The sequence below is a fragment of the Bacillus rossius genome, chromosome 1 (genome assembly GCF_032445375.1).
Source record: "Bacillus rossius redtenbacheri isolate Brsri chromosome 1, Brsri_v3, whole genome shotgun sequence".
Lineage (NCBI taxonomy): Eukaryota > Metazoa > Arthropoda > Insecta > Phasmatodea > Bacillidae > Bacillus > Bacillus rossius.
The window spans coordinates 128,903,763-128,930,271 of record NC_086330.1 but is presented as its reverse complement, the minus strand read 5'-3'; the positions used below and the strand labels follow the sequence as shown (position 1 = coordinate 128,930,271).

Below are 26,509 nucleotides of genomic sequence, written 5' to 3'. Positions count from 1 at the left end.
AGGTAAGGTAGTGAAAAGTTTGAAGAACACAAAACAAGCAGAGCTAAATTGTAGGAAAACTAAAGAAATATCAGCTACCGTGTCTGGCTTTGAATAGCATACATATATATAATACACGAACTTACAAGTGCATCTGTTACATAAGTTTAAAAATAATAGGAAAACAGGCTAGCAAAGTGCACACCTAAACCATTCTAATTGTTTCAAACAGCTCAGAATTAGTCATAATTAATGCAGGTGGTACACAATTTAAATAAAAGGCATTTGTAAATCATAAACATACTATTTAAAAAAGTTCTCTAGAGAAAATAAGATAATATTTTAGAGACCAGCTTTTGATTTATTTTGTTTATGAAAATTAATTTTCTCACAGTATACTACATAATTATATCACTGTAACAATGCACATCCTTTGCATAACCATAACTAGATGTGACAATTTTTGCTATGAAATTTCATTATTCACACCAAATACATGCCCCCAAGATTACTTTCCTACTTGTAAACTCTAAGCATTTAAGCAATATTAGGTTGATTCAAAACCAGCATGAATTACTAATCTTACTGTCTATTAAGTGTAGCCTTAACTCACCGAGGAATTCAAAATTACGCCGCCTCACCATCTGGGCTGCTTTCAAGAGAAAATAACACGCGAGTCTGGAGACCATGCTACTTAAAATGAGCATGACTATTGACAGAAATATTCCACACTGAAACAGACAATACGTGCAATGATAGTTAACATGAACCACATGTTGCATACATGTTTATTTTTTCCCACATATGTACTTCACAGCCATAATTATTGATAACATCTTGAAAAAAATGTTCAACAAGCAATATTTACCTACAGTGAAGTAAACTATTTTTAGAAAGTTTCATATTGTAGCCTATGTGAAATCATGGTTAAGTAAATTTTCAAGTTATGGAACTTATCACTATTATTTGGATGTTTAAATGTTATTTGTTGCTAAACTACACTTTGTTGGATTTCATATCATAACTTTTTAAACATTATTATTTACCAAGTTTAACTGTAAATATTATGATGTATCACAAAATATTTTAACTAACGAATAACATGTGCAACTATTTATATCTATTAATTTTAAAACCGATGCCATTATTCATCACGCAACCTTGATTTTAACTGGCCCACATTTTCCAGTCTGATGAAATTCCCTGTTATAGCATGAGGTTATGCAGTGGTAAGACACAGCACCATTACTCCGAAGGACCCTGGTTTTAATCCTGGTGTGGCCATCCCGACTTAGGTCGTTCGGATCTTCAAGCAAGCCAGATGTTTGCCGGGATGATTCTTTACTGTAGGCCAAGGTCCATTCCTTTCCTAACATTGCTGCTTTTTGGTAAATAAAATAATTAAATTCTGAAAATGGTGTTTTTCAGTACTACAGACATTCCTCCATTTACACTGAACACAGCGTTTATAAATTCCTAATGGTTACCGAAATATTAAAGTTTGAAGGTTATATTAGGTAGCCTGTGCAGTGATGCAGCTGCGCCATTGTTCTTAAGCATAGCAACTTGATCCAGTGGCTTTTGTGATATATTACAGGTAAATAGAAATACGTGTATTAAATGTAATAATTCCTATTTTACTTCAGTTTACGTGCTCACACATACCGCGAAATAACCTGAACCAAGCGTCAACCCTTTTGAGGGTTTTTTAAATTTTCATTTACCTTCCACAGTATCACAAAATCCAAACCCAAAATATACACGTTCTTATATACGAAGAACCACAGAATCAGCAACGCCATTAAAGCACAAAATGGCGGCAGCTATGTCAATGCACAGGCTCTATAATGTAGGTAACCTATAAACTGTAATATTTCTCATAAACAAGTAGGAAATTATGAATGCTGTTTTCGTAGTAAAACAAAGAAAATTTGTAGTACTGAAAATCACCATTTTCGAAATTTTATTATAATATTATATGATGCTGAAAAGCCATGACAATTGAATTTTACCCATCTACCAGAGCACACGTGGTGCAAAATTTAAATTATTTTACTTGAGAGGGTTCGACGTCACACAACTACACACAGAGGCGTCAGGCCAGGGGAGCTCCAAGACTGTAGAGGGCTACAAACCACCATGCCAGAGTGTTGGGATCAATCCTAAGATCCTCGCCACATGAGTGAGAAGGATTAGTGATCATGGTCCCGGAGGACCCTGATGCTCTCTCCCATCAGGGAAGAATTGAAATATTGGTGGAAAACTCATAGTTGTTTCCTGGGATGATTAGTTGCCTCAACAAAGTCAAGGATGTATTTCTCAAAAGAGTAGTAAATACTTATAGTTACACTGTTAACTTGGGTTAACTTGGATATCTTGGGATCAAATTTGCCAAACCATATGGTCTGATGAAGTAACACAAAGGTAAATATTTACTTGGGCGGTATTTCCGAAAAAAAATGTTAAAAATCCGAAAATACCTTTATTTTATGCTCTTCAACTTCTTCTTTTCATTAAAAGTGGCGGAGGTACGAAATTCCAAATACTTTAGGAGATATCGAATTTTTAAATTTCATCATATGTAGTTGAGCGGTATTTGCGAAAATAAATGTTACAAATCCGAAAATACCTTTATCATATGCTCTTCAACTTCCTCTTTTCATTAAAAGCGGCGGAGATAAGAAATTCCAAATACTTTAGGAGATATCGATTTTTTTAATTTAGCAATACAAGACCTGTGGAACCATTCGAGCGGCGCCATTTTTGTTATTTTGCCGTGTGTTCGTGAATACGTGAATCGTGAATGCGTAATTAATAAAATGGTTGATTAGGTCAGGTCAGTTACATTATTAATACTTTCAAACTAAGCCGACATTAAAAATTATTTTGTGAATTAATTTTAATGGCTGTTTAGTTTTAAAATATTTATAATGTAACTGACCTGACCAAACAAACCCGGACAGAGGGTGAACAGTAAACTAAAATGGTCGATTAGGTCAGGTCAGTTACATTATAAATACTTTCAAACTAAGGTGATATTAAAAATAATGTGAATTAATTTTAATTATTCTTTAGTTTTAAATTATTTATAATGTAACTGACCTTACCTAACAAACCCGTAACAAAGGATGTACAGTAACAACTCACGTAAATTTTTTTGTTACTTATTACTTGCGCAAAAATATCAAAATAACAAATAAGACTTTAAAATTAGAGACGTTAAAAACTCACCTAAGTTGGAGGCGGTAATTAAACACAGTTTTAAACAATAATTGAACTAAATAATCACGTATTAGTTCATTTGAATTCTGGCCTATCACGAACAATCACGTGACATCATTATCCAATAAAAAAAAATAGATACTCGTACGTAAACAAGAAACAATGGTGCACGCACGCCATAGGAATGTGCTGGTTTTGTGCTGAAATTTAAAAATTCGATATCTCCTAAAGTATTTGGAATTTCTAATCTCCGCCGCTTTTAATGAAAAGAGGAATTTGAAGAGCATATAATAAAGGTATTTTCGGAATTTTAACATTTTTTTTCGCAAATACCGCTCAACTACATATGAAGAAATTTAAAAATTTGATATCTCCTAAAGTATTTGGAATTTTAATCTCCGCCGATTTTAATGAAAAGAGGAAGTTGAAGAGCATAAAATAAAGGTATTTTCGGATTTTTAACATTTTTTTTCGGAAATACCGCCCAAGTAAATATTTACCAACACAAAATTCGGTAAATATGTATTGTACGGATTAGCGCCAAAAAAAATCGTACAAATATGAAATAACTTTCATTATATGCTATCTTACGTCCTCTCTTCAGAACCGCCTGCGGAGATAAAAAATTCCAATTACTTTAGGAGATATCAAATTTTTTAATCTTCATTTTTTGGCGATTTTTTTTAAAAAAAAATTTTAAAATCTGAAAATACCTTCATTCTGTGCTCTTAAACTTCCTCTTTTCATTAAACCCGGCTGAGATAAGAAATTCCAAATACTTTTGGAGATATCGAATTTTTTAATTTTCATCCTGTGCACTCATGCGGCGATAACGGTTGCTTGTTTACAAGTATCATTTTTTTTTTGCGATGTTCCCGAACGGAGAAACCTAAGATGCACATAAAGTTCTGCCATTCCCGATTACACCCGAACAATTCACCTTCGGCCAACCTCGGGTTTATTTATTAATATTTCTCTGTTTATTTTAATGTAGCTATACTAACCTAACTAACCATCCAAATGGTTTTAAAGTGTTTTAATGTAGCTAACCTATCCGACCACTTTTAATATTTCAATTCATTTTTCCTGCGCAAAAATAAATAAATCCCGAGGTTGGCCGAAGGTGAATATTCGGGTGTAATCGGGAATGGCAGAACTTTATGTGGATCTTCTCACGTGAACGAATACATCATGTAAAAAGAAACTTACGTGAGTTTATTCTGTTCATCCTTTTTCCCGGTTTGTTAGGTCAGGTCAGCTACATTATAAATACTTTAAAACTAAACAACCAATAAAATTAATTTTATTATTTTTAATGTCTGTTCAGTTTCAAAGTATTTATAATGTAGCTGACCTGACCTAATCTACCTTTGTCCCATTTTGTTAGGTCAGGTCAGTTACATTATAAATACTTAAAACTATACAACATGTAAAATAAATTGATATTATTTTTAATTTCGGTTTATTTTGAAGTATTTATAATGTAACTAACCTTACCTAATGGAAAATTTCTGTTATTTAGACATTCACGCGCACACGGCAAAATATAAAATGGCGACGGTCAAATTATTACACACGTCTGGTATAGCAAAATAAGAACGGCCATATCTCCAAAAGTATTTGGAATTTTTTATCTCCGCAGGCGGTTCTGAAAAGAGGACGTAAGATAGCATATAATGAAAGTTATTTCATATTTGTACGATTTTTTTTTGCGCTAATCCGTACAATACATATTTACCCAAAATTCTTTTTTTAACTAAGACAAGTACCCAATGCAAATAATTTCACTATTGAATGTTATAAAAATATTTTTTTGCAAAATGATTACTACATCAAAATATTTTTCCAGATTTTTTAAGGTATAGCTTTGCTAGAGAATTACTTATTATCAACATATGTCAAAACGGGTAGTTGTTTTAGTATATTGTGAGGACTTGGCAATGAAAAAAAAAATCATAACTAATGCATACCTGTTTGAAACAGAATGGCATGGCAAGTACACTAACTCCAATTATACTGTTCGTCAGGGTCATAACTGCCCCCACGTTACTAGCGCTACCCATGTTGATTGTCAAAATTCCAACCAATATTCTTGCTTAGGTTATGGGCAGTTGATAAATCTTCTTTTAGAAGGCATTTCAGTTACTAGTTAAAATTTACACACATTTACATCAAGCCTGGACTGCCTACAAAAGATTAAACAAATGAATAATCTTTTTGATAAAACTGTGTATCATAATGCAAAACTTCCTAACTTTAACAAGTATTGTTTACAATACTCAAAGAATATTTATTGCACAAGGCCGGGAAAGATAGGCATTTTGTACGTCAAAATCCGTACCAACGAGCTACACTCTTTGTCCGCTAGAATCCTCTGCTATCTGTTCGTGGCTACTATACATGTTTTTAATAAAAAATAGTCGGCGGTTATTTTTCTTTTTTATCTATGCCCTATTTATAGTGTTGTTGTTGTGGTTATGTTTTGGAGAACGATCACCGACTAGCTTGTAAATAATAATTTCGGCTAAATGCTTAAAATCACACAATTAATAGCCAAAGACCCACAATTATTCAAAATTTCCGACCGTTTTAGGGCAAATGTGCAGGTGGGTAAAGCTGGGTTTACGATTGATTTCCTTAAGAATTATAACTTAACATCGAGCACACGATTAAGTCAAAACTACATTTTCCTGTTTATGATTGACATAGAAGTCGTTAATTCTGACCAATCACAGCACAAAACACATGGTCGGCCATTGTTCGAAACGGAGAAGCAGGTATGAAATAGGTTATTGACAAATGGAATATCTATTTTTCGAAATGGATGATGATTACAAATGACAAATATACGAATTCTAACCCAAAATACTGCCTCGCTCGGTCCAATAAGACATAAACTTCCGGTTGAAAGGTTCCGGTTTGTTGTGATTGGTCGCTTCCCTTAAGTCTTAACGAAAAATATAAAATATAACCATTTAATTCTGTTAAGTCTTAAGTCATCATATGGTTCGCACACGACCCGTCAAAATTCACACACGACAAACATAAACCATTCCACTAGTTTACATAGAGTCATATGGTAAGTACACGACTAAGTCTTAAGTCTTAATTCTTAATTTTCAAACGTAAACCACAAGAGTTTAGCGACAGCAATGCTACCGTCCTACAACTGGCAGCAAATGCCGATCCTCTCCGAAGTTGGCCGATCGGGAGCGCCTACCCCCTGGATGTTTGATTTCCAAGTATCTTTAATGTAACTATCCTAACCAAATCAACCGTCTACAAAGTTTTAAAGTATTTATAATGTAGCTAACCTAACCTAATTGACCATTAGTTATCATGTCCTTATCTGAAAATTACAATTTAATTAATAAATTTACTTTTATTTGCATTCATTATTCAAATATATTTATTACTTTTGAAATTATACGTGCTCGTATTTATTTTTACAAGTACAAAAAAAATTCGCACCTGTCGGGATTCGAACCGGCAACTTTACGATTAGATGATAGCGCCGCTAAGTGCTCAGCCACGAGGCCATATTTGACGAATAAAAGTTTCAGATGAAATTTATATGATCGTGCCGCCGGCCCCGGAACGAGCGTGAGCGATGCGGCAGCCGGCCCCGGAACGAGCGTAAGCGGTGCGGCAGTTGCAGGAAGGTAGTTGTAAACCCACCTTAATCCTGCGCTCGCCCTCATCCTCAGTGCAGTGTTGCCAGGTCTACCATTCACCAAGGCAGGAGATTGAACCGTGAAAAAACAGTAGAAAGAAGTAGATATCCTAAACATATAGCTTTCCTTTACAATTAATTTAGTAAACCTATTTTTACACACATTTACTTTTAAATTAGTAAAAAAAACTTGTTTCACAAACATTACATATTAAGATACACAAACCACAAGAATTTTTTTTTATTTTCACTGACCTTATAAAGAAGTGATGAAAACAAAAAGTTGTTTGTAGCCTGCTCCTTCTTCAATTACCAAAATGTCCCTCATCATTATCATCATCATCATCATCATCATCATCATCATCACTGTCATACATTTGTTTTGAACTCTCTTAATTATTGTACTAGTTACATCAAAAGAAAAGCATTCGGATTTAGAAACTAGTCTCTTGGTGTGTAACAGACCGCATACTGTCTTTGAAGATAGCATGTTCCTGGTTTTCGTTTTCATCAAATTCACTGCTGAAAACACTCGTTCCGCTGTAGCACTCGAATGGGGTAGACTCAAAAGACTCCAAATAAATTTGGCTAGTAGAGGAAATACCTGGTTGGAGTCTGCGTATGATTTTTTACGGACACTATCCCAGAAATCTTGTACTGTGTCTTTACTGCCACTACTACCACCAATTTCCGTATTACGTAGCAATCGCTATTCTGTATCGAGTTGTTGGATCTCATTTTCTTTTATTAATCTTGGAAACAGGGAAGCCAGTGGAGCAATAGATTGACAAGTTGATATTTTAGTAGGATCTAGCACTTCAAGCATAGTGAAAATAGGATCATTGAAAGGAAAACGATCTGTAATCTGTTTCACAGATTCAATGTAGAAATCTAGGCAACGCAATTTGAGAAGTTTCACATGCTGCTCAGAAAGTTTTTTTTTTTGACAAAGAAATATTAAATTTTGCCCCAAAATAGACATTTTCCAATGGCAGAAAAACTCTAGGATCTTTATAATCAACTTTATCTACATCAATGGATCTTACAATTTCTGGTTTAACATAGCACTCGAGGAGAGTTTTTAATACAGAAACTACACTCGGCCTCAAATTTTGAATTTGTGGTTGCTCACTCTGCATTTGCTTGTTCAGGATATTGAACATAGGCAAAACAAACTGAAGAAACTCAAGATACAATTTGTTGAAGGGTGATTTTAATTTTTGAAGAATGGCATCTGATGCTAATAACTTATCTTCAAAGGCAGTCTGGGTGAAAAAAAGTACGAGGGCATCATAATGCTCCAAAACCCGAGATACAACTAACTCAAGGGATAACCATCTTGTCTGACTTGGATGCAACAGCTTATGTGGCTTTTCATTCACAAAACTTTGAAATTCTTTGAAGGATTCAATACGTTTAGAACTTGAATGAAAATAATTGAAAATATCACGGACCAAATCTTCCGGTTCCCTTGGAAGCTTCGCACAAGCATATGATGAACACAAATGGAATGAGTGGCAAATACACCTCATTATAAAAAGGTCGGGCATGTCGTTTTTCAAAAGAATAGATAATGAATGTCTTTTACCCATCATTACACTAGCGTTATCAGCAGCGAAACCGATTAGGTTTTCTTTGTAAGGAATATTTTCCTTCTCAAATGACTGTACCAAGCTGTTATGCAAGTTAACAGCATTTGCTTCACTCACAGGAATGAGATCGTAAAATGCGTCAACTACAACCCCTTCTCCAGAATGCACTCGTACGACTACACATAAATGTTTGGTAGAACTTGTGTCAGTTGATTCATCAACAATCACCGAGAATTTATTTTCCCTCAATATATTGCAAAGTAATTCCTTACTTTCCTGCCCTAAAACATGTTTAACAATGGCAGTTGCTTTAGTTCGGCCACACTTGATTTTTTTTTTTTTTTTTTTGCAATTTCAGAATCAGGGAAAACTGATCTAATAAGGGGTGTCAAGTGACATTATATTAAATGAAATGTTGTGTTCTGCTACAAATGCAGAAAGACGAATTTCAGCTTCTTTGACTTTATTACTTAAATTGGTTGCTTGAGATGCAAATGAAGTTAATGTTTTTTGACCAATAAGTTCCTTTCCACATTGCACATGTTTATCAGACTCTACATGTCTAATTAATGTACCTTTACCTCCAGAAGCAATGCTAATATCACAGTTACATGACTTACAATATGCAAAACCGCATCCTTTCTTGCTAGACTGTAACCAACCCTTAAACAACTCTTCGTTTTCCCACTCACGTTTGTACTTCTGAGAATACTTCACCTTTTTACTCATAACAAATAATTAATAATCAATTCAGCGATATCAAAATCCATTCATAATAAACAACGGCACACTTTGTCCGTGACACCACATCGTCCGAAATTATTACAGGCGACCGCGAGACAATAACAGTAACATAAACTGTTTCACTTCAAAGCACACAAATCTGATGACTGATGAACAGAGTACCGACAGGCGACAGTGACACGACACGATGACGACACAACAGACGGACGAGACGAGTCACGAGTGACGACAGCTTTATCTCAACTTAAAAGGGCGCCTGGGGTAGGGAACTCCCGGAAAACGATACGCTCATGCCACAGCCACACACCACTAACGAGGGGAAAGTCCCTTAGGTAACTATCAGAGATTCGATTTAAATGTATTTCGCAGTAAATCGATATATCGCAGTGTGACACTAAAATTTGAACTGTTGCAGGCTAGAAAACTCAAGAACATAAAAATATACACTTTTTAGTTAAAATTCAAGCCATTTTTGTTAATTTTAATAAAAAAATTGTTGAGGCAGGAAAAAGCAGTAGATTTGCTTGACTTTTCGCTTTTTGGCAGTAAAACAGTAGATTTTTTAAAATGCAGGAGATCTACTGCAAAAACAGTAGACCTGGCAACACTGCCTCAGGGGGCAGAGGGGGGGAGAAAATCAAAAGGACACCCGGGGGAAAGGTGGCAACACTTCTCCCCTGCAAATACGTCAGCTGGGAATGCGCAAGCTACCCAGATTCCCAGAAACAAACTGAATGATGAGGGGGGAGGGGAGGGGCTATCCCTCATTCCTCCCATCCAAATAACGATGACAAATTGGGAGGACAAGAGCCCTGCCGGGCTTGTACCTCCCCCGCGCTGAGGGGCTGCACCCCAGTGATGAAAAACCGGCGGTGTTATTTACTCTATGGTTGAGGTTATTAATGTTTTGTAATTAGAATTATCGTTGTTGGTATTCAGAGCGAAGTTAGTGCCCATTTTTTATATTCACAGTGTTAGTGGCAGTGAAAGTTGGTTGGAATCGTAAAATATTGAACATTAGCAGAGTATTAGTGTTTCAGGCGGAGTACGTGACTTGCATGAAATATTATTTTGTTCTGGGGCCACTGCACTTCTCAGTAATAGTTAATGGTTGACGCCGACCGCCAATGCTCCTCTATGTCGCATAGACCGCTATGCCTCATCAACGTCTCCTAGAAGCGTGTGCACCGAACGCGCTCGTGCGCGCAGCTAAGTGTAGTGCGTGCGTCGAGGCGAACACCATGCAACGAGTGCTGCACCGGCGGAAGGATCCGGCCGGGTGTGGCATGTCCCTCCGCCGCACTACAACAAATTATTTTAATTATGTTTTCCACAGGTTTTATTAAACATTATTTTCCATTAATTAATAATTAAGTCTTTGCAAAATCATGTTTCACTGTGCGATTTGTCCCGAACCTGGCCGGTTCAGTTTCCCGCGAAATTCACACGTTTCCGCGGGAGGGCTGGCGGGGGAGGGGGATCGCACGCGGCGACACAGTCAGTGTCCTTCGAGAGCTCACCCAGGCCGGCAGCCTGCGCGCAACGCGGAACCTTCAACCTTTGCATTCACCGACATGTAGTTTTCAATAGAGTAATTTCTTTTCAACCTTTTTGTACTGTTCCACGGTCGGCCTAAATTTACCATGAGGTACTTAACTTAATTCAATCAGTGCTCCGAGATGAGTGTTCTACGTCATACGTAAGTACTGTGGGGAGATTATGTGGTTTTACGTCGGCGCTTCACGCCCAACCTAGCCTACAGGCTACTTAGTTTTGGCCCGCACGGGGCAGCCAGCAGGCGACACGTGCCATCAAACTTAATAACGATTCAGTCCCTGGGACACACCTAGACACCACGTAGAGTTGCCGGAGACACGGGCCTACGTGTTGCTAGCCCAGTTTATCCAGAGCAGTGGCGTAGCGTGGGTGGGGCGGAGGGGGCGGCCCGCCCCGGGCGGCAGTCCGCGGGGGCGGGTCGCTGGTGAAGCGGGTTAAGATCTGATCTATGATTCATTCATTACATGTGTCAGACACACTATAATGTTCCATTTTTATCTAAAATTTTGCACACCCAGAGCTGCCAACCTCAAATCACACCCATCAGTAATGGCAATTAGGTATATGAAAAAAGTACGCGTAAATCATGCACGATAAATTTTTCCTGGGGCATTATAACACACTCACAAGATAAAACAACGACAATAATATGCAAAAGAAAAAGAAAAATATGAATACAATGCAAATTAATACATAAAAAAATCTATTTGAACAATACAATCATCTGAATATGTAAGAAATATTAATAATTTTACTGGATATTTTGAATCTTCAATTCAATGTATTCAAAGTTAAACTTTAAAACAACTGTCTTTTTATTTGCTTCTTTTATCCTGGTTCGATAAGAAATGTCATGTAAACAAACAAGACAAACACAAGGACTTGTAAACAATAACTGCGTTCGTTACTTTCGTTTCTTCAGATGTAGCGAAAAAACGAAAATATAGATTTATTGCTAGTCACGGCTTTAAAATGTTCTGCATGTTTCTTTGATTCAATATGCCGTCTACAGTCATCCCTTTCACCATGTGCAATCGAAAAGTCACACGCGCATACATTACAAAACCGTGGCGTTCCAAACATTTGAAAACGACAATCATGGCCATTCTTTTGAATATTTAAGTGGAAAGTTCTGAAGTCTTGCGTGTTTTTTCCCACAGATGCACATTATTCTGTCACACGCTTCATTTCTACAACCGGCACTGAAGAACACAACACTATCGAAAAAAATAAAAAAATTTTCACGTCTGTAGACACGACAAAAACCGGACAAAAACACTATGATGAAAAAAATGGCTTTCAAGAAATAAATTAATACAACACAGGTTAGCCAAAGTACCGTACAAAAATTATCGTGATGTAAGTAGCCTTCAAACGATAAGTCCGAGGATATGTACTAGTTGTATCGTACAACGGACGTAATACCATCCCATTATTATTTGAAAACACGAGAATTAATTTACTTATTTCGACAGTACATCGTACATGCGCACACTTACTAGTTCCGTTATTTGAGCAACCAACCGAAGTATTCAAACAGCGTTCACGAAACACGCACAGCAGAAACGTAAATTTTTCCGTTACCATGCAGCACAAAGCCTCGTTTCCGTAATAAACTAGCGATGTTCCGTAATTCCGTAATTCGGGGTTAAAATCCGTAATAATTACGGAAAATCCGTAATGGTTGGCAGCTCTGCCTGTGTTAAGGTCAAACTTTACAGTACAATGCGTAGTACTAAATTCAATGAGTGCGAAAGAGAGGCATCGACACGGGCCTACGCGTGAAACAAAAGATCTTGTATGAGTAATTAACATAATAAGGAGTGCCGCTCAACTCGGCTCGCGCGCGCCGGGCGGCGTGGCGTGATGCGATGTTGCCGTTCGTATGAAAACAAACAAACGTTATAAAGAGCTCTGTCAGTGATTTCGCAGTTTTTCTTTTAAATAAATATTAAAAAATAGTTGGTGTGCAGAGCTGCCAACCATTACGGATTTTCCGTAATTATTACGGATTTAACACAATATTACGGAATTACGGAACATCGCTGGTTTATTACGGAAACGAGGCTTTGTGCTGCTGGGTAACTGAAAAAAATTCCGTTTCTGGTGTGCGTGTTTCGTGAACGCAGTTCGAATACATCACGTGGTTGCGCAGATAACGGAACTGATAAATGTGCGCATGTACTGTCGAAATAAGTAGATTAATTGTTGTGTTTTGTAATAGAAATGGTACGGTATTACGTCCGTTGTACGATACAACTAGTACATATTCTCGGTCTTTTCGTTTGTTAGCTACTTACATCACGATAATTTGTGTACGGTACTTTGGCTAACCTGTCTTGTGTTATTTACTTTATTGAAAGCCATTTTTTTCATCAAAGTGTTTTTGTCGTGTGTACAGACGTGAAACCTGTTTATGTTGTTCGATAGTGTTGTGTTCTTCAGTGCCGGTTGTAGAAATGAAGCGTGTGACAGAACAATGTGTATCTGGGGCAAAAAAAAAAAGAACGTTATTCTTCAGAACTTTCGACCAAATTATATAAAAGAATGGCCATGCTTGTCATCTTCAAATGTTTTGGAACGCCACGCTTTTTGTAATGTATGCACGTGTGACTTTTCGATTGCGCATGGTGGAAGGGATGACTGAGGACGGCATATTGAATCAAAGAAACATGCAGAACATTTTAAAGCCGTGACGAGCAATAAATCGATATCGTCGTTTTTCGCTACATCTGAAGAAACGAAAGTAACAAACGCAGAGTTATTGTTTACAAGTTTTTTGGTAGAACACAATTTACCGATAGCAGTAGCCGATCATTCGGGTAATTTGTATAGAGCTATGTTTCCGGACTCAAAAATTGCACATAAATACAGCTGTGCGAGAGCAAAAACATCTTCCTTAGTGGAGTATATAGCTGGTGAAACTAAATTGAAACTGTTGAATCTTTAGTAAGTGGACCATTTGCTTTAGCTATAGATGGGAGTACTGATTGTAATGCAGTGAAGATTTATCCATTAGTTGTTTTATTTTTAAATCAAACACAAGGTAAAATTTGCACTGTACTGTTATCCCTTGTTGAGAGTACTAAGACTAAGAATATTTCACAACTAGAAATGTTACACTTCAAAAATGAATTAAAGAACAGTTATCAAAAGTTGCGTGAAAAAATGATTGAGCGCTCGACACTGAAATACCCCATTACATAAAACAAAACACAGACTGCAGGTCATTGAACGGGACGCTATAATGTAAAGTGACATATTTAAAATGTATTTGTTATTTAACGAACATCCGTATGTATATAATGAAGAAAATACAGCAGGGTGCTAAAATATGAGTGATATCTTTCTATAATATTATATTTTTTCATCAAAAGTATGTTTTTTTGTAATTGTAAATATCAGGGAAATTTTGAATTTTTAATCAGGGAAATCAGGGAAAAATCAGGGAATATTTTTAGTGGCTGTGAGTGGCCACCATGGGATGCAGAGGTGGGGAGGATTGCAGGAAGACTTGGACATATTGGAAAGGGGGGGGGGGGGGGAACAGGTGGGGAAATTTGTGAAGAAAAGCAGGCAGGCCTTGAGTATGCTGGTTGACTACTAAAGGGAGAAAGTAGTGTGCTGGAAGAGAAGGCCTACACCACCATGGTGTGCCCCATGCTCTTATGTGGCAGTGGGTTGGGACTCATACACCAATGCTTGGGGGAGAATTGGAGTGCAGAGGAGGGAGCTAGGTGGGTGGAGGGGAAGTGAAGGAGACTGGAAAGTGATGAATGTGGAAAGCAAAAAATTAAGACCATGGGACCTAATGAAGGAACCCGGGTGGGACAGTCTACAAGAAAAAAGGCTAACAGAGAGGTTGATCAGTGTGTACCAGATACTGAGTGGTGTGGGAGGTTGGGAAAAGCTGGGATAAAGAATAGCAAGAGGGCAATATAGAAACAAGAGGGAAAACTTAAGAAAAGTATTTAGAGGAAGAACAGAAAGAGTATAACTCGCTGGCTGTAAGAATGGTAGTGGACTGGCATAGTTTGGAAGGAGAAGGTGACAGTGAGGAATGAGATACAGTTCATGAGGGTAAGGGAAAAGTAAGCAGGACTGCTTGCCACCGCACTTGTGCCCAACTGCAGTAGGATTTTGAAAATTTTAAATTGAAAAAAAAAAATGTATTGGGTGCTACTGTTAAAATTATATGAGAAATGTGTATGAGAAAATGGCAATGTCTCAACTGGTGTTAATGGCTGGTTGGATTAGGTTAGCGACATTTAAAATACTTATCAGCATTTTTCGTGACAAGGAGTACTAAAAAAATACTTTTTTAGGTTTCATAGTACTGCATTTTGGCTTTTCAAAATTACAAAATTGTACCTATTGGTTTTAATATATTTTGTTGAGTGCAAATGCAAATGTTTGGGACTGGGTTTTCTTGCACTGTTTAGGGGGGAAAAATTCTGTCCTTGCTGTAGTCAACTCTTAATTCTGTGATGCTTCACGGGGTAGACATTTTTTTGTCCTTTCCACTGCATCTTAATTTAAATAATATTAAGTATTTCATATTAAGTCAGGATTCAACATTCTCAAGCATGAAAATGACTTTGTTTTATTGAAATGTAAATTTATTTATATAGCCAGGTATCTTGTGTGAGAAGTGATAACCTGTAATTGTATGTATGACCTCCTCGTGGTGCAAAAACAAGTCCAAATACGGCAGGTCACGTATATTTTAACAAGCCTGCTCTTATGTTATGTTATCCTCCGACAGCCACTCACTCCTTACTGGTCTTGGGTACCTAACACCCACTTTTGGGTAGTACCGCAATCGCAGAGAATATGTACCACCTTTAATTACAGGATTGTCTATTTTATTCAATTTCTTTTTTCCCCTATATTTTTTAATTAAATTTTTCATTTTTCTCATTAAATGAGTGATTATTTTGAGAGGATTGCTATTCCTGGGCTCGTAAAATCGAGAGGTGACTACATATATGTTACTATGGAATAATTCTGATGGTAGTATAAGTATCACCATGCTGTGAAAGGTTCACATATTAATTTTGTATCTGTGGTTTAGCAAGGCAGAGGTGTCGAAGATCATTTTTAATGTTAATTTAATAATAGTGTGAAAATAAAAATGTTACGTGGAAGCAATTTTTCATGCATGCATACCTGTTTAAGTACGACTATACTAGCCGAACTTCTGCATTGGTTGTGTACTGCTTACATGTCGAGGCAAGGCCAGACATGACACCATTTCTCCTTAGTCCAGGCATCGACTGGGTTTTCATTGGTGAGATCGCTGCATTAGCAAACTTTTCAGTTGCCCGAAGGAGTCACAGTCTTATGACTCAGGGTTCCAGAACACCACCTGTAGAATAGTTTCCTTTGATAGTCTTGCACACCTGTATGCCGAGATGATGCATCCAGTGGTCCTGCTCGATTACCATCTTTCTATGACTGTAAACTAATGGTATAACTATCTGTTGCAATGTGTGTGTGAATGAACTGTCTTCGAAAACTTTAACATTTCTATTTTTTTTTTCTTTCCAAAACCTACATAACTGTTATCAGTACTCTCGCATTAGGATACTACATCAAATGGCTGAGTCATATAAGATTTGTCATTAACTCATAAAATCGTAGCCGTAAGCCCACTGTTACATATTGTTTTGTAACTGTAATTGTCTGAGATCAATTTTTAAAATTCAGTTAAATCTGAATTCCAGTGCAAGTTCCACAATTTGTGTTTTATTCAGTACTTAATATAGTCCCTAATATTAGTAAGAGTATAAGTAATAGGGTTCATGGTGCTATTAATATTAACAGCCATCAGCCACAACCGATTTCATCTTACCAAACAATCTAATTTTTATATTTATTTTCAAGCTTCCAATATATTTGTGCTTTTCTTCACAATAGGTCATTATCCAAATATCTGCATTATAATTATGACACCATTTTTACAGATCCAGTTATCAATTAGCAGTGGTGGATAATAGAAGTAGTGAATACCCTTCTACAAGATAAATATGGGGTATCAGTGAAAGGAATTGCCAAGTGTTTTGTTTACGGTTCTAAGATTTCACAATTGATTCATTGATCCTAGAAAAAATAAGTAAGAAGTTGCATAACACCCACATTGTTCCCAGTCAGTGTGGAGTCATCTCTCAATCTTTAAAATGGCCTATAACCGCAAGGGAATATCTGGTTCTATTAATACTCTGCTTGGAGCAGACTTGTTCCCTCTCTTGCTAACTGGTGATGGAATTGAAGGCAGCCCTGGGTCTCCAGTAGCACTGAATTCAATTTTTGGTAGGTTGCCTTGGGTAAAAGAGTGCAGGTATGGCTGGACTTCCTAAATGTTTTTTATGCTTCATGTACACAGTTGAGGCCATTCAGAAATTTTGGGAGTTGGAAGAAGTTCCAATTGTGATTGCTGAAACTCCTGACTCAGTTGGAAGATATACTCACAGCCTCTCATTAGTGAGAAGTTGAGGTTGTTACTCCCGTGATGTTATCATTGAAGACATCAACACCAGAACTGGATGAGTGAAAATCCCAAGCTCTCAACTGATTTAAAGATATAGAACGAAAATTTTGACGGAAGTCGGACCTTGAAGTTCTTTACAATGACTTCTTGAGAGACTGTGTAGAGGGAGGTTGCATGGAAAGAGTAGTTTAACCAAAACACAGTATTAGCTCTGTCTACTGCGTACCTTATTATTGCATACTGAAACCATACAGCACGACCACAAAACTTTGTCTTATTTAATGTTTCAGCAAAGACCTCTTATGGACTATCGCTTGATAATACTTTATTAACAAGGAAGAAGCTACTGTGTGACATCAGTAATCTGATTCTTAGTTTGTGACTTCAGAAGGATGCATTTACTGCTGATGAACAGCAAATGTTACTGACAAATTGTGCTTGAACTGCAACAAGAACATCATAGGATACTGTGGTGTTTTATTATTGTGACCCAATACAGGAATACCATACAAAAACAAAATTTTACATGTGCTTGCGACACATTTCCTTGATATAACACTTCACCAGTTTGTGTAGGATAAGAGACATGGTTTCTCCGTGCTGCTAGTTCTTGTCGGATACAAGTAGATGATGATGTAACTGAACTGGAGTAGACACCCTACAGAAATCTTTATTACTGCAGTAAGAATTGGTAGAGGTAAAGGTAGTTTCGGACTCACATTACAAGGAACATTCTGTCGGTCATAGCAAAGATATATGATCCCATAGGTTGGTTGTTGCCACTGCAGGTATCAACCAAGGCCATTATGGTTTGGATGGAATTGAGGGGATGGGAAACCTTCATGCCAGGCTAGTAGCAAAGTGTAGGGGAATGTAGGGACGTTTGGGACACAGGGACGTTTGGAACATCCTGTTTTGTCATGAAATGTTGGTAGAACTACATTGATTTTTTTTGTGTAAACAGCTGTTTCCCTCCAATTGTTGTAGGTGTTTTCTTGAAAAGATTCAGATAGTGATGTCTTCTTAATAAATTAAAAACTGTTTTTTACCTAAAATCTGTATGATTCAACATTGAAATTATGACTGTACATTTCTGTCAACATTGAACTAGAGGTAAGTGTGACAGTTTTGTACAAAAGTACTACTTTTAAGGATTATTTGGAAAAAATAACCTTAAGTAAAAAGTTATAGGTTATGAGATTTTCTTCAGCAGACCCTAAGCATTAGCCTAAGAATACTTATATGGAATATATATATGGAATAATGAATTTTAGAAATCCTACTGCAAACGGTTTTTTTTGCAAATCTAGACCTATTACCCTTGGCATTTGTATAGGCCTAACATCTGAAGCCAACCTAATTTTAAAATCTTATTTCAGGTTTTCCCACAAGATGCCTTTGACTTGCAAGAAAAAAACTGAGAGGGTAGTCCCAAACATAGGCTTAAGTCAAAATTGTATAAAAGATCAACATTTGAAGAACACATTTAAAAATACTTATTACCTGTGCTTATAAGTATTTGTGTCTGTCCCAAACATCCCCAACCCATGTCCCAAACGTCCCCATTGCAGGGAGGTTTGGGACACTTTGCATACTCAAAGATTTTATTAATTTATAGCCAGCAAGAGACTTCAAATTTATGTTTAATGGGATCTTTGTGTAGCCAAAGTATCACGTTTGTTTTTTTGCAGCACTAATCAAAGGTAGATGTAAAAAAAATTATAAAATTATAAATAAAAATAACGTCCCAAATGTCCCCACGTTCCCCTATTTATTATAAGGAAAAGCTACGTACCACTTTTGGAAAGTGTGAACATCCCCATAGGACCCATTGTCAAAGATTGTTTACATCATTGCCACTTAATCAGCTGCAGTTCCTGATGGTGTTAGGTGTTGTGAGTGTGGACTAGTTCAGAGGTTAGTAACAATGGCAGAAGAGTGTGTGGCAAGTAAACTGAAGTGAATAAAAAGGTTGTACAAAATCATGACAGTAGGTGTGGCTTAGCTTCTTGCACAAGGCCTTGTCACCAAACCCATCACAGTAAGCTCTCTGCCACCAGCCTGATTGAAATAACTTATGTATTTGAAGGTGAGTGGGATGTTAGGTAAATAGAGCTATATATTTTATATATTGTCGACATCCGTCGGGCTCTCCTCAGTCGCTAAGGTCGCTGTTGCCATTGCCAGCCCTTATCTTACCCCCGTGTGCAGTGAGTGGGTCAGTGAACCATTTGTGAAGTGATTGCACCTGAGTGCAGTGTTGCGTGTGCGACAAACAGCCTCGAGGTCTGTAGCCGTCCGCTCAATTGTCAATAGTGTGCTATGTACTAAATCCGACTTTTACTGATAATAAACTATGTGTATATATTTTAGATTTTGGTTAATAAATATATTATGTATTTTATGTATGTAAAGCGTGTTGACATATGATTGCAGCACAATACGTCACACAGCACAGTTTGGCTCGTTTCTCGCGCATGCCGCATTTGCACACACTAATCGTAGCCTTGGGTTCGGCACGGGCCGAGACCAGGCAGTAGTCTAAAACTCCACGGAGACGACAGACGTGTCCTGCCAGAGCTCTGCTCGCGATTGGTGTCAGCCTCACAGCCGGCCCCAGAATTGGCTCCACGTAGGCATACGTGCAGCATTATCCCTCTAGTCATTGCCAGGAATACCATCACCACGCCACAGGTGTACGGGCGCACACGTAGATCCTAGGAGACTTGGTAGGGACTTAATTGCTGAGAGCGGACCTCTCTATGTGCATGACACGTGCGGGGCCCAGTGTAAATAGTTGTGTAAATAGTAAGTTAGTGTATGACTGCCATGCCGCTGTCACAAACTGTTTGTAAATACCAGTATAATTTGTAGTGCGTCTCGTAACAAAACTGTACCCTCTGTACTAGCAGAGCTGCCGCCTGTGTAACACTGCGTAATGTAACATTCTAATTCGCGGGCACCAACTATTGCTAGTAAATGCGCCTAACACTGTGTTAAGACCTGAGACAGACTGAGCTTCAAGGCATCTTTGTACTGAATGTTAAGCGCCATCATAATAAACACCGCGGTGAGAATCCAGTCTTCTTATTTCGTAACATAGGCACCCCTCGTCCCCTGCCACGACGGCCAACACCCTAGATCTGAGTTCGAGCCGAGCCCAACCTGCACCAGCAATCACCGGGGACCAGACAGAGGGAGTGGGGAGCTCGACAATATTATGGTATGAAGTTATTCTTTGAAAAACTAAACTAATAACACTTTTTGTATGTGAAAACCTTTATTTTTAGTAGTATTGAATAACAATTATTGCCTATTAGATACGTGTTGATGCCGGGCTACCCAGATACTATTGTGTTTGGGTTATTTAATTGTATTTTCCATTGTCAGGAAACAAAGACTTTTAAGAGTTAATTCGGAAGGTGAGCCACGTTTCTCCGGAGAGGAAAAATTAAAATTTCCAAACTGTGTTTGCTTACTTGGACAATTGGTTAGGTTAGGGTAGTAAAATTTAAAATACTTCAAAATACTGTGAATGTTGGTGAGTTGTGTTAACTACAATAAAAATACTGTATAGTAATAATTAGAATGATTAGTTAGAAACTACCAACATAAAATTAGGGTTCTGCGAATATTCGAAATTTCCGAAATCGAGTTCGAATTTTTTGCTATTCGATTCGTCAATTCAAATCGAATTCATTTTACAATAATTCGACTTGCAAAATCTGGTCCGGATTAGTGATGGCCCGATATCCAAAAACCCGATACCAATACCGATTCCGATATTTCCAAATTTACCGATCCGATAACCGATACCCGATATTCCGATATTCTGATAATAGGCCTATCTCATTTCTAACACTGATTCTATAAAATTGTGGTTCTGGAGTATTGTTAGAGACAATAATGAAAAATGTTAAATATTAATAAAACATACATATGTGAATGTATATTGTTTTTATTAAATGTAAAATATAGTAAATTCACGTTAAATGAAAGCTAATAATGAATTTATCATAATGGCCTACAAATAAGCTCTCTAAATTCAAGGTCTTAAAAATTTAAATTGTTTTTCAAGGCCAGATAAAGCAATATTCTGGTGTAGGTATTACCTACAGTATGCAAAAAACATATTGTAACAACAAGGAAACAAATTTCAGATTTTTGTGGAGAAATGTTGAGAAATATTGTAGCTGTCCGGTATTAGTCTCTAGTGTATTTGCTTATAATGTATGAATTACAAGCCACTGCATGTACTGAGTCCAGTGTCTCAACTGTAATCTACGAAAAATACCGTCCGAAAAACGGGAAGCCCACAACTCACGTAGTTTCGGTTCCCTGCAAGAATTTCCGAAGATTTCCGAAGTTTATTAACGCCACTTCAGCCGCTAAATCAGAGGTTCAAGCATGTTGTGGCTGACACTTCCTCTTTTCATTAAAAGCGGCGGAGATTAGAAATTCCAAATACTTAAGGAGATATCGAATTTTTAAATTTCAGCACAAAACCAGCGCATTCCTATGACGTGCGTGCACCATTGTTTCTTGTTTACGTACGAGTATCTATTTTTTTATTGGATAATGATGTCACGTGATTGTTCGTGATAGGCCAGAATTCAAATGAACTAATACGTGATTATTTAGTTCAATTATTGTTTAAAACGGTGTTTAATTACCGCCTCCAACTTAGGTGAGTTTTTAACGTTTCTAATTTTAAAGTCTTATTTGTTATTTTGATATTGTTGCGCAAGTAATAAGTAACAAAAAAATTTACGTGAGTTGTTACTGTACATCCTTTGTTATGGGTTTGTTATGTAAGGTCAGTTACATTATAAATAATTTAAAACTAAAGAATAATTAAAATTAATTCACATTATTTTTAATATCACCTTAGTTTGAAAGTATTTATAATGTAACTGACCTGACTTAATCAACCATTTTAGTTTACTGTTCACCCTCTGTCCGGGTTTGTTTGGTCAGGTCAGTTATATTATAAATATTTTAAAACTAAACAGCCATTAAAATTAATTCACAAAATAATTTTTAATGTCGGCTTAGTTTGAAAGTATTAATAATGTAACTGACCTGACCTAATCAACCATTTTATTAATTACGCATTCACGATTCACGTATTCACGAACACACGGCAAAATAACAAAAATGGCGCCGCTCGAATGGTTCCACAGGTCTTGTATTGCAAAATTAAAAAATTTGATATCTCCTAAAGTATTTGGAATTTCTTATCTCCGCCGCTTTTAATGAAAAGAGGAAGTTGAAGAGCATATGATAAAGGTATTTTCGGATTTTTAACATTTTTTTTTTGCAAATACCGCTCAACTACATATGATGAAATTTAAAAATTCGATATCTCCTAAAGTATTTGGAATTTCTTACCTCCGCCACTTTTAATGAAAAGAGGAAGTTGAAGAGCATTAAATAAAGGTATTTTCGGATTTTTAACATTTGTTTTCGGAAATACCGCCCAAGTAAATATTTACCACTGGGATTTGTGTACACATGGAAGAATTGTACCGTCGGGATGCATTGGAGTATCAGAAAGAAGAAATAGGCTTGAAATCTTGAAATTGTTTCTGTGAAAAATATGCTTGAAATTACTAGGTAATATGGTGACGTGAAGATAGATAAATTACGCCCGCGGAAAATAAGCTTGGAATTACGGTTAAGGTTATGTGAGAAGTATTATTGGCGAGAGCAAACATCGGTTATCAAAATATCGCAAGTATTTACCAATGTCCGATATTGAAAAATGTGCCGATATTACCGATCTCCGATATCGGATATCGAATATCGGGCCATCAATAGTCCGGATACACTAATATAAGGCATCCCCCCCCCCCCTCATGTTTAAAGAAATGTAAATGGACGATTACATCTTCCATTTACAAAAATTATACAGCGAAACCCCTTATTTACGCTACCGTTATTTACGTTTTCCCGTTATTTGAACCATTTTATTTCTGTCCCGTTTTAACCTCATTTGATGTAATGCAATAAATTCCCGTTGTTTACAAAGCGCCTATTGCTTTACGGTGTTTACGCCGTTCGCTGATAAAATTGCTTACTAACTTAATTAATCCTATTACAAAGTAATCTGATGTGTAAATCGTGTTTTAAAGACTTTTTAAAAGTTATAAACTTCATCTTTAACGTCTCGTGAGTCGCTTTATACCACTTATAAAAACGTAAGCAGTGCCAGTTTGGTTGTGTTGATACTGTTGATTCCTGTATTCCCGTATGGAGTGTGCGCACGTAGTCGAAGATTTATATAGATAGCTCGCAGACTGCATGCACGCGCGCGCTCTGTCAGCAACCGAGTTAACCCTTACGATCGTTATGCGTATAGTTACAAATCACATTCTTGTTATTGGTTTCTTTTTTTTGAATTGAATAAAATGGTTTTATTGCATCACTCATTAATTTAAATTATTTGGCGTGCTCTTGCAAAGTCTACTTTTTAAATAAACGTACTTTCCATGAATAGGTTTTGTTTTATGGATTATTAACTTTTTTTTTTGCATAATAGTAGCACCCACGGTCTCACCCCTAATTTTCAAACTTGATTTTAGAATAAAATTTAAAATGTGCGATGCTTAAGCGATAAAAACGGTAAATTGGTAAAATTTTTTTGTACAACTTCCTAATGCTGTGATATTTTTATTAATATTTTTATCCTTGAAAGTCAAACATGCTAAATAAGGTTAGCTGTGATACATTTTATGGTCTTTCCTTTATTTACACTTTCCCGCATTTTAAACTTTTTTACTTTGACCCCATGAAAAGTGGAAATAATTTTTTCTGTAAATAATGTGCGTAGCCATGTTCCACTTTATAAAATAACCAACTAAAACTGTCAAACGTTCAAACACACTAATGATTGCCAGTCTGTAAAATTTACAAAATACAGTAATTAGTATGATTTTATGTTAGTGCTACAGACTTTTTTTTTTTTATTTAATTTAATTTTTGGGAATCTGGTTGTGCTTCTTCAATATAGTCTCACATTAATTTTAGTTACTTGATTTAAACTGTGAATTATGTGACAAGTTTTTCAAAGGTGGTATGTTAAAATTTTTTAATGATCTATATTATTTTTATAAATATTCTCAAATTCGATTCGAAAAAAATTCGAAACTCGTGAATTTTTTGGAAATTTGATTCGAATTCGATTCGAACTGAAAAATCACAATTCGCAGATGTCTACATAAAATGTTACTAATTTAATCTAACTAACCATCTATACATTGTTATATAGTATATTTAATGTACCTAATTAACTTTTTCTTCCAACTTAAAAGCATATCTAATGTAGCTAAACTAACATAACCACTATTAAAAATGGTCAATTACTGGTGAACTACTTGAAACATCACACCAATTTAGATAATGATTAGAAAACAGTTCAGCACATAAAATAAATCCTTTCAAAAATTTTATTATAATTTTATGGAAACGTGTCTCACTTTCAGAATCACCTTTTAAAAAATGAAATTCTCAAAACAGTTTTCAATTTGATCAGTTGATATTAGAAACTAAAAGGTTTTGACAGTTTTATTGAAAAGGGGTTACTTTACAAAAAATGGGTACCAAATACTAGCAGAACTGCAGAAGCAGACATTTCATAACTTGTGACATTTATACTTACTTTAAAACACACATTAAAATATACTGTTACATTTTAAATTTTACTGCAATAAACTTTTTTGAATAAAGGTTATGTAAAAAAGGTAATATTTTAAGATAATTAAATTTTGCTAAAGCATGGTAAAGAAAAATTTGGTTGTGTTGAAATGGAAAGCAAGTGATGCAGATGTTGAGGGCTCCTGTCACGCAGGAGAAGCCCTGGTGGACGGCGGCGCGAGATTGCCGAGGCTCAGCATGCAGCGCCGCACCGACTGCTGGCAAAGGTGGTAGTCACGGAACGGAGGGGCCAGAGTCTCGTCCAGGAGCTGCAGCACTTGCAGGAACTTGACCAGCGCTGCGGTCGTCTGCCCGCCCTCCAGCAAGCGGCCGGCTGCTCGGAACATGGCGTCCGTATCCTGCCAAGACATGCATCTCGCCCATTAGGCCTGCGACCCTCATACTTTCTAGAACTGCAGGTATTATTTTAACAAGAGTCTCATAAAATGGTGTGTCTTTAATTACTATTTTTGAGATAGTATTTATAAAGACAGTTTATTGTAGACATTTTTGTAATAAGTGCACTGTTTTGGACTCTCAAGTGGATAATGATGTAACTGCAGTGTGACAGTGTGACACCAGCGCCATCAGGCGGAGAGTTGTGAAGGCAGTGCGAGTGACACTTAATAAACTTTTGTGCAGGCAAAATACATGAATATAACTAGTGAACTATGACCATGGTGCACTGCATGGTTTTTCATACAATGAAGAATTGTGCAAACGTACAATGACTCTACCTCTTCAAAATTACTACGCTTGTGTGTTTGTGTGTGGCACACGCTAGGCACTGTCAGCTGACTTGAGTGTCTGTGGCATTCGTGTATTCAACCGGTAAGGTTGCAGACTGCCTGTCCTTACAAGTTGGTCATCCTACAAAGTGATTGACGTCCATGTACTGTTATAATTCTAGAACTTGTGAAATTTAAAATTTTGGCCACATAAACTTTCATTTACTATAGGTCCAAAAGTTGGAACTGAGACCTGTAAAATGTGCTTGCCTTTTAGAACATTTTTTTTTTTTTTAACTTATACTTCTTTAGGCATGTTATGGAGAATGAATTTTTATGACGCCACGCACCATTCACAGGATTAAAAAAAAGCTATATACAAATAAAAATATATATATGCTTTTAAATCTTATACTTACTTTAGTGATTGGTATTGAACACTTGTCCTTACCATTAAAAACATTTATTTATTGTGACTATTAGTGATAGAAATTGTGTTTATTAACTTTTTCTAGTGTATTTATATAAGTGAGGTTATGTTCCTCTGTGTTTAGCGATGTCAGGTTGCTTGTAAGCTTCCATTGTCGCTGGCAGGGAGTATCTGTGGAAAGTTTAGTAGTCTCCTGGCCGTTTTCATAGGAGTGTTTGGGAGGTTATTTTCTTGTATGTATAATGTATTTGCATTATTATGTAATAAATATTTGAAATTAATAAATTAGAATAAACATTCAGCTATTTTTATTGATTTTCATTATTAATTAAAATGTGTCTATCTGTTATTTTACTAAATAAAATAATTAATTTTATACACGTGTTTGTATTAAAATGT

The 26,509-nt window shown here is 36.5% G+C and overlaps 2 protein-coding genes and 1 long non-coding RNA gene across 29 annotated transcripts in view; 1 reads left to right on the top strand and 2 right to left on the bottom strand.

The window, feature by feature from the left end:
- Nucleotides 1-24,038, bottom strand: part of LOC134545905 (putative sodium-coupled neutral amino acid transporter 10) — a 93,160-nt gene extending 69,122 nt beyond the window's left edge. The window contains exons 1-2 of one of the 5 annotated variants that reach the window (XM_063388647.1): nt 15,937-24,038; nt 593-710 (exon numbers count right to left, since the gene is read on the bottom strand). In XM_063388647.1, the coding sequence (XP_063244717.1) occupies nt 593-686 (94 nt within the window). In that variant the 5' untranslated portion in view covers nt 687-710; nt 15,937-24,038. The other 4 variants (XM_063388643.1, XM_063388646.1, XM_063388644.1 and 1 more) reach the window with 4 other exon arrangements.
- Nucleotides 4,056-26,407, top strand: LOC134546138 (uncharacterized). The gene is made up of 3 exons (XR_010079082.1): nt 4,056-4,410; nt 20,361-20,480; nt 25,107-26,407. It is a non-coding gene; the product is annotated as an uncharacterized LOC134546138 (long non-coding RNA).
- Nucleotides 24,213-26,509, bottom strand: part of LOC134545961 (SET and MYND domain-containing protein 4) — a 35,570-nt gene continuing 33,273 nt past the window's right edge. For all 23 annotated transcript variants that reach the window (XM_063388649.1, XM_063388652.1, XM_063388661.1 and 20 more), the window contains one exon: nt 24,213-25,311. In XM_063388649.1, the coding sequence (XP_063244719.1) occupies nt 25,099-25,311 (213 nt within the window). In that variant the 3' untranslated portion in view covers nt 24,213-25,098. The remainder of the gene's footprint in view (nt 25,312-26,509) is intronic.